This window comes from Perca flavescens, chromosome 21, assembly GCF_004354835.1.
Source record: "Perca flavescens isolate YP-PL-M2 chromosome 21, PFLA_1.0, whole genome shotgun sequence".
In the NCBI taxonomy this organism is placed as follows: domain Eukaryota; kingdom Metazoa; phylum Chordata; class Actinopteri; order Perciformes; family Percidae; genus Perca; species Perca flavescens.
In genome coordinates this window covers 5,237,692-5,247,200 of record NC_041351.1, presented here as the reverse complement: position 1 = coordinate 5,247,200, position 9,509 = coordinate 5,237,692, and the positions used below count along the sequence as shown (strand labels likewise).

The 9,509-nt window shown below is 39.6% G+C and overlaps 1 protein-coding gene across 1 annotated transcript in view; it reads right to left on the bottom strand.

Moving 5' to 3' along the window:
• Window positions 1-3,282, bottom strand: part of LOC114548403 (S-adenosylmethionine synthase) — a 28,537-nt gene extending 25,255 nt beyond the window's left edge. The window contains exon 1 of the mRNA XM_028568352.1: window positions 3,001-3,282. Within this exon, the coding sequence (XP_028424153.1) occupies window positions 3,001-3,091 (91 nt within the window). The 5' untranslated portion in view covers window positions 3,092-3,282. The remainder of the gene's footprint in view (window positions 1-3,000) is intronic.
• Between the last annotated feature and the right edge of the window lie 6,227 nt (window positions 3,283-9,509).

The following is a 9,509-nucleotide window of genomic DNA, read 5'->3' as shown; positions in this document are numbered from 1 at the left end:
ACATTTAGCCTATAGGGCTGCAACCATTGACTGTAAATATTAACGGCAACTACCGATTATTTTCATAGTTGATTAATCTCTCATTGCCAGACCTTAATTCACAGTGCTGCGGAGGAGGGTCTGGCTAGTCCACACAGCATTCTGGGATGCGATATTACAAATCCCACTATGGCCACGCCAAGACAATAGCATTTAGCCTATTGGCCAGGCGTCCATGAGAATGCAAGGTAACGTAACCCCATTTGTTCAGGTGTTATCGCCTGACCAATCAGCTATCCTAACCTTAACCACTCGAGCTGCTTCGTAGGGTGGGTCTTGGCGTGGACATAGTGGCATTTGTTATTTTGCTTCTGGGATGGGAGAAAAACGTGCTCTGGTTTATTGCCATTTCTTTAAACCAATCACAATCGTCTCAGGTGGTGCTAAGCGCCGCACAGAGCCCTGGCGCATCTGCAAAATAGCCTCAGGAAGGAACTTGTTTTGGTGGAACGTGTACGTTCAAAAGTAGTTTTAGTCGTGCAACAGAAAACTCCGATTGGACAGATAGTCTAGCTAGCTCTCTAGATTTACCCTGCAGAAGTCTGAGGAGCAGTTAACCACAAATCATAAATCAACCGGAGTTTAGAATACCAACACAGAGAAAGAGGAAGGTGACGGACATGCGGCTGAAAAGAGTGACATCCGGCGGAATTTCCGGCGGCACCGGAGCAATCCCGGAAGTGTAACGTCGAGGATACAGACTATTTCCACAGTAAATAAACAAGAAGTCCACCAACTTCATGAAACCAGGAGAAACAAGAAGATGATAAAAGAATTTAATCAAAATGCTAAACAAGTCTTAACACTAACAAGCACTAGGCCTAACTATTAACCAAACTGCAACAGGAAAAATATCCACAAGTGACTAAGAAGCACTAAATCTTCTGTCTGACTCTGCTACATGAACCAATCTGGTGAGCCCTGAAGAATTCTTTGGCGAACGTTCGGCATGTACAGTACGTGAAGTGTCGAGGGCAGTGAGTCTGTCTGAGAGCTGGGATTAGCAGCAGCAGATTCCAGTATGTCTGTAGTGCTGAAGCTAAACTTTGTCACACAGTATTCAAGTGAGTTTGTAACGCTGTTTAACGCCCACCTTACACCAAACTACTTTTCAAGCGATTCCACTGTTGCAGACTAATTTCCAAAATGGGAATGAAATCCTGAGAGTCTTGCTAGAGTCGGGGTAAGGTGGTCATAAAACTCAATTCCCAGTCAGTCTTTTTCCCGTCTTGACGTTCAGACAAAATCAAACGTGTTGTATATATTAAGTCTTGGTAGCGAATTTATGGTTGCTATGGCGCTGCGCTAAGCTAAACGCTAAAGAGGGAAAGTTGCCGATTTTCAACCCTTCTGAAGTGAGTCATCCAACGGGAGTTTTCCCCGGCGTATGAACACATAATAACACGATAAACGTGATATTACGATATCCAGAATTTAAGACGATATCGAGCCTCATCTATCGAAATCGATATAATATCGATATATTGCCCAGCCCTATGTTAGATGGTGTCAGACTGTAGTCTTTTACAAAGTCTGTTCAAAGTCTTCTGGTGTATGGTAGGCATTAGGGTGTAACGCTTCATATATGTGAATGGCAGTTAGTCTGGTAACCTCTAAAGGCGGAGAAGGCGGGAGAAGAGCTTTTTTCAGTGTGGGACTTCAGAGTGCGAGCATGTGGCTTTTGCCTGGAGGCATGTTCAAACTCACAAAAGAATCAGTAGAAAAGAGTTGTCCGTTCGTTTTTGTCCAGCACTATTCGCGTATCGTAACTGTGGTACAAAAGTGGCTCTGGCTGCAGCTGCAGCTAGAGCTGGGCAATATAACGATATTATATCGATATCATCATATTAGACTAGATATCGTCTTAGATTTTGATTATCGTAATATCGTGATATGACATTAGTGTTGTCTTCTCCTGGTTTTAAAGGCTGCATTACAGTAAGGTGATGTCATTTTCTGAACTTACCTTACTTACTTATTATTTGCCTTTACCCACTTAGTCATTATATCCACATTACTGATGATTATTTATCAAAAATCTCATTGTGTAAATATTTTGTGAAAGCACCGATAGTCAACACTACAATGTAACAACTGTAACATCTGTTGAGTGTTGACTCTACTCAAAATCCAAAGTTTAATGAATTAGTTTTATTCTCAACTCGGTTGGTTTTACATTTTCAAACTTCACGAGGCGACTTTGAACTAACTGTTTAAGACAAGTTCAGTTACGTCATGTTTTAAAGCAGCAGGGGAACTTGTGGAACCAGTTCAAATACATTTCCTTTACAGTGAAGCTACGGAGTGCAACTCTCTTGCACTTGGATTAAAGTGGATTCCTTTTATGTGTTTCAGCTCCTTTCCACTTATGTGACGCACACTGTAGTCAAGCCTCTCAAAATACAAGCAAGCCCCGTCTCTGTGCATACTGCAAAGTTTTTCCTGGGCGTCTCTACGACGAGTAACGTTACACAGCCAATCACAAACATTATTAGATCTTGGGAGAAGCATGCTGCGTGCTTATTGGCTCACTGATACTGATGAGATTTACTCTTTAGGTATTGAACCAAGGCATTTTTGATACTCGATACTAAGGATGCAATGTGGTCATTGCCTAAAAAGTATTGCAGTTCGGTACCCAGCCCTAATCTACAGTGCATGTTTACCCTTTGATGATGCATTAAATCATGTTAAAAAAAATGGCCAAATGCCAATTTAGTTTTTTATACCCATGTAACCCAGGATTCATGCTGTGAATACAAATGAATACAAATCACAGCATAAATCAGAGTTGTCTGGCTCTTCAAACTCCTTTTTTCACGGTACGGTGCCTCCATGCACGGCGCAGGATTCTGCACATTCCTCAAAGTCATCAATGATCACTGGAACATAAAAGTATTTAACCGCCTCTCCTGGTTCATAATGTGCAGCAGCAGCATGGATAGGGAGTCCTCTACTCACCAGGGTGTCCCTCTCCCACAGACTCGGAGGTAAACATGAAGGAGCCGTCCCGAGGAGCGTGGTCGTAGATCCCATCCACTGTGCCATTCATTTTGTGTGAATTTGTGTGCCGTAGACTGTTTAGAAAGTGGCAGAAGTGATGACTGTGGAGCGGAGAAGCTCTTCTCGTGTTTCTTATCAAAACAGGAGGACAAAGACGGGACAGAGAGTGGGGCTGCAGTCCAATCGCACTGTCCCAAGGCAAAAGAGAACAGCCGAGAAACTCTGCACTATATAAGGCAGAAATAACACACACACACATGGGGGGGAGGGTGCCATGTGAACCCGTGGGTTAGACCATTCCGAGGCGAGGTGGGGGGATTCCTTTCTCTTCTTCTTCTTAGAGACACTTTTCTTTAACTCTTCCCTGGCTGAAAGTTCCCACTCTGTCAGAAAGTGGACTCATGAAACTCCCGTCTGTCTGATAGTCAAACTGTTGAATCAGAAAGTTGATTTTGTCCGAGTTTTACTTTGGAGCTCCTCCGCGGATTCATTCATGCCTACTCTTTTGTTTCTTTGTACCTGGGGGCCCGTGAGGTCCGTGATGGGGCGTCTGTAGCTAAGCACACACAGAGCTCAGAAATGAAATGATGCAGGACCAAGTAACCCAAGTACATTTCCTGTGCAATACTTAATAGAGCTGCAAAGATTCATGTCATTTCATTTAAAAACTATATTTAAAACTCGGGGCCCATTGAGGGAGACCCTCATTTTCAATGGGGCCCGAGTGCTCAGCATGCATATTCAGCAAATGAGGTTATAATAATAATAATTACAATGACATTTAAAGTACAACAGATACAAAAAGTTTTAAAAAATCAGGTAAAACAGAAACAAGAAGGTAGATAAAGTAATTTATCAAAACCTTAAACTGACTGACAGATGGAGGAGAGACCAACTGTAAGGTGCTTTGTGCTAAGTTGTCAACTATTAAATTAGTGGTCAACTATTTTGATAATCAGTGATTCGGTTTCAGTCTTTTTTTTAATGAAAAAACAGTAAAATGATATTCACAAACATTTAGCCATAAGACAAAGCAAAGACAACTGTGTTACTGAAGAGTGCAATTGCTATTGCTAAACGGGATTTTGTATTTGTATTAGGTGTCTGTGTTGTCCCTGTTTTTAATGTGTTCTATTTTAAATTGTCCCTTGTCTGTTTTGACATTTTATAAACTTGTAATGGTGTCCGATCTTGGCCAGGTCTCCCTCGAAAAAAAACATTTAAATCTCAAAGGACTTCCTGGTTAAGTAAAAAAATAAAACTGGAAATATTTTATATTAATCGATTAGTTGTTAACTATTAAAATAATCGTCAACTATCTTGATAAAGAGAAATCAATAGAGTCATTTTTTATTACGAAAAAATGTCTCTGATGTCATCTTGTTAGATGTGAATATTGTTCTAGTTTCTTCTCTCCTCTGTGACAGTAAACTGAATATCTTTGAGTTGTGGACAAAACAAGACATCTGAGGACATCATTTTGGGCTTTTGGGAAACACTGATCCACATTTTTCACCATTTTCTGACATTTTCTAGATCAAACAACTAATCAACAAAATAATAAAAAGATTAATCAACTATGAAAATAATCGTTGTCACTCAGCACAAAAAAACATCAGCAAGGCAATAGTCTATATCGACGAAATTTCATTTCCGGGATTGATCCGTTGCCACCGGAAAATTCTGCAGAATGTCCCTCATTTTGGATGTCCTCTGTCTCTGTGTTGGCGTTCTAACCTCCGGTGGATTTGTGAGGACTATGGTTAACTGCTCCTCAGATCTCTGCAGGGTAAATCCAGACAGCTAGCTAGACTATCTGTCCAGTCTTTTCTGTTGCACGACTAAAACAACTTTTGAACGTACACGTTCCACCAAAACAAGTTCCTTCCAGAGCCTATTTTGCAGAGGCGCCAGGGCTCCGTGCGGCGCTTAGCACCGCCCAAGACGATTGTGATTGGTTAAAAGAAATGCCAATAAACCAGAGCACGTTTTTCTCCCATCCTGGAATGCTTTGGGGACTAGACAGACCCTCCTCCGCAGCGCTGTGAAGGAAGGTCTGGCATTGAGAGATAAATCAACTATGAAATTAATCAGTAGTTGCCGCCATAGACTGTTAATATTTACAGTCAGTGGTTGCAGCCCTATAAGCTAAATGTTAACAACATGAAGCAATGGCGTGTCACTCAGCAGAATCAAACATCAGACGTCATCTTGGGCTTTGGGAAACACTGATCCACATTTTTCAAAATTTTCTGACATTTTAAAGATATGGCGTGTTATTTTACAATAACACGCCATTTGGCTTTATGAAAGTGGCGTGTATATTTACGCAAAGTCATGATGCCATGTTGTATGTATATATGTATATATATGTATATATATATATATATATATATATATATATATATATATATATATATATATATATATATATATATATATATATATATATATATATATATAATATCTGAAAACAGGTTGTTATGTTGGTATTTAAAGACTATAAAAACACTGTGTTGTCTTATTTTGAAAGTATTTATTAAAGTCCTACTGCTAGGAAGTAAAACCTACACGATAGTGGCTTTTTTCAGGTTTTTGCTTGACAAAAATACTTCCAACAAGTTAAAACAAGGTCACAAAGAGGGTGTGTGTTGCTCTTGTTGGCTATTTTGTTTTCTGCTCTATGTAAAAAAAAAAAACCTTATGACACAAATCAGGAAATCGAGACACTACAAGGTCTTCTAATCCGTACAATTGTCTCTGACATTAAAAGTACCAGTGTAGAAATACTCTGTTGCAGAGTGAGTTGTTGAGTTTATGAACTTCTCAATGTAATGGTACATGTTTGTAATAAGTGTAGTTTTGCTTTTACATAAATAGCTGAAGTAATCTTTGAACTATGTTCACTATCTTTTAAAATATTACTTTGAAAGCTCTCCATGGTCTGGCTCCAGTCACTGAGCTAATTTAAAACAAGGAAGGATATTGTGTGTTTGTTGTCAGGTTCCCGCTGTAATGTGATGTGTTGGCCACTAGATGTCAGCCTGATGCAGAAGCTCTGCTTATATTAAGACCATTCTTTGCACATTTTGAGTGATAAACAAACATCTTAGAGTACGACAGCAATTTTTTTAATACAATCTTCTGGCTTCCGTTCCTGTCACTTAACTGAAACTGCATTGACCAGAGTAGTAAATGATCTATTAATTACTGCCAACTCTGACTCAACATCTTGAGCTGAGTGCAGCTTTTGATACAGTTAACCCCAGAATACACCGTGTGGAGAATTATTTTGGTGTACAGGGGGCAGCCCTGTCATGGTTTTAGTCATATTTATCAAATAAAACTGAACATGTCAACTACAACAATACCAATTCGGACTCTAGAGTGAAATCTGGTGTACCCCAGGGATCGGTCCTTGGCCCAATGCTCTGATTGATTGATTGATGAAAAATATTAAGCCATTCTTTTAAGTAAGCAAAATGGCAATATATCCAACTTACTCTGGGTTATTTGCTTATTCACATTGAATAAAGCTGCTAGGAGACAGTCAATAGAGGAAATGTTCATATTTGATCCCAGAATTTAGTTTGGGACAATAATATAATAATTGTTTTGTGGAGTCTTTACATTGCTAATATAAAAAAAAAAGATGATTTCATGCAGCAGTGAGACTGTTGATGCTGCAACATCTCCCTCTAGTGTTTGATTCTATACAGTACATACATTTGAGGTACTTTTGAATATTTCCGTGTTCTGCTACTTTATACTTGTACTCCACTACATCTCAGAGGTAAATATTCCACTTTAGTTACTTTTCAGATAACCGTTTTTCATCCCCTTCCTGTCCGGTGAAAACCACGTATCTCCAGATGTGTTGATGTTGAATGTTTGTGTGACAAACTGAAGGATGAAGTCTTCCTTTATGTGTTGAGAAAATTCCCCTACTTCTTAAGCTAAATAAAGTTGTAAAAAAGCCTCTTGGATTGGCTGGAAAATGCATCGTCACAAAGAGAGAAATATTTCATAGATATAATTATAATTTTATCTTACATTAAAGCAATTTTCACCACCGTTTAAAGGCCGATAGTGGGAGTGAATGTGAGTTATTTAACAGTAATCCAGAGGAATTATCACAACTTGTCTGTCTGATTTGGATGAACTCGTGTTACACAACTTCCCTCTCAGAGTGAGCAGGCAGATGGCCAGTCACTCTTAATATTTTTAAGATGACTCTAAACAGAGAAGCCTGAAGACTTGACTGGCATCCAGAGAACTCATTACTGTGATGTGAAGTGCTTTGTGCAGTCAGCACAGATCTGAATCTACTGTCACAGTCAGCTCCCAAATATTTGAGCCACGGATTCTTCTCTAACTTTGGAGTGCTGCCTCTGTTGGCTCTTTAATGTACAGTATTTCACTACAGAATGAACACCAACATGTACAAACAGGCAGTCCAAAAACTCTGCTTTGTTTGCTTGAACCTTCAAGAAAATGAGCTGCACCCTCTTAGTCGACTTAGATTTCTTTAGGCGATTAGACCTTTTTAATGCTTTTCCATGATGAATGACTTATTTCCAAGAAACTTATGAGCACAATATTGATAAACACTATATTTAAAGTGATGCTTTGGCACAATTCTTTGTGGAGAAACTCAGTTTTACAGATCTGTCGATTAAATCACCTAATCTATTAGTTGACAAAATCATATTGGTGTTCGTCGAAGAATTTCTTTAAGTGAGGACAGGCCTAAAAGAAACATATCCTCCATTTATATAAATCTAACATATATTCCACCCCTGGCTTTTGAGGTTTATGGATGTTCAAATTCTCTATTTAATGACAGAAGACATATTTAGGCAGAAAAACTGCTGAGCTGTGTGATCTCTAAGAATTTAAAGTGGTGTAGCACAAAAATCTGGATCATATGCTCCTATGCACTTCTTAAAAACATCAGCTAAAGACGTGCATCTGTCGTGGTCATCGATGGATTATGAGACAGTGGGCCCCTGGGCAAAGACATGCAAAAGGCCCCAACATCTTTCCTACAGAAGCAAGAGACGCAGACTTGATGCTTTTGCCTGCTTTTTCTCTATATATTATAGTTATATTTAGGCTTTCCACACTGCATTCTCTTAGCCCAGGGTTAGCCTAAGCCCAGGGCTATAGACCGAATCATAGTGACAGCGACAACGCTAACACGAAAATCACTTCCTGGTAGACAACTTGGCGTTGATTTGAATTGCAGAGATATGTGAAATCGTCAAACTTGTTTATTTCTGTTGTCATTTTCTGCCGTAACAGTAACATTTAAAGATATAAAGTTAAACACGGAGGTCCGGCCTATCTGACGTTCCTGCTATGTTCATTTTCTGTGTTGCTTTGCTAGTGTCTTTGATACACCATATACAGTATATATATTTGTATGTATGGGACGCATGGGTTGTCTACCTGAACGTTATCGTAAACAGACATTGTGATTGGGTCTTTACGACTCACACTGTGTTTCTACTAGCCCTGGTTAAGTGTCAGTTGGTCCACATAACTAATTTTAACATTTTAGAAAGATGTTGCTGCAACATAAATTCCATTAACCCCGTTTCACGCTGACACTTTCTAGACGTCTCCTGGTAATACTTGTCCTGTGAGAATATGGCTTTAGCTCCAGGCTAAGATCTCCCTTACTGAGTGCAGTGTGAAAAAGGGGGTGTTATGGCGTTTTTCCATCACATGGTACCTGCTGGACTCGCCTCCACTCTACTCGCCTTTTTTGGTTTTCCATTACGAAAAAAAGTAATTGGTACCATATGTACTTTTTTTAGTACCACCTCAGTTGAGGTTCCAAGCGAGCTGCGGCGATACCAAAAGTTTAATTTTTTTGTTGCTGCCTCCAGCTTCATTTGAAACTAAATGTGTCTTCTGGCTGTGGCAACAACAACACACCTTCGACGTTCTGCGTGTGTCGCGTTAGGTCACGGCAGTTTCATGCGGCGGCAACGCTCGCCTCACGCATGAGGCGGTACTAAATCTGTAATGGAAAAAGGAGGATGGGGCACCGGGGTCGAGCCGAGCCGAGCAGGTACCTTGTAGTGGAAAAACACCATTTTATACAGTGAGTGCTGCATCTGTTGTGTTTTGCTGTCCACAATCTGAAGATCTGGTTCCATAAATGCTATTGTTTAATTTACAAATGAGATATAATGTGTAATTTAGAGGTGCTACTAGGTGGATTTTGTTACCTTCGGACAGAGCCAGGCTAGCTGTTCCCTCCTGTTTCCAGTCTTTATGCTAAGCTAACTGTCTGCTCGCTGTGGCTTCATATTTATCATAATGACATCTGTGATATTGATCTTCTCATCTATCTCTAGGCAAGAAAGTCAATAAGCTTTTCCCCCAAAATGTCAAATTGTTTCTTTAACAAAAAAAAACTTCTGCAACTTTTAATCCTTGTTTTTATTTAACTAACC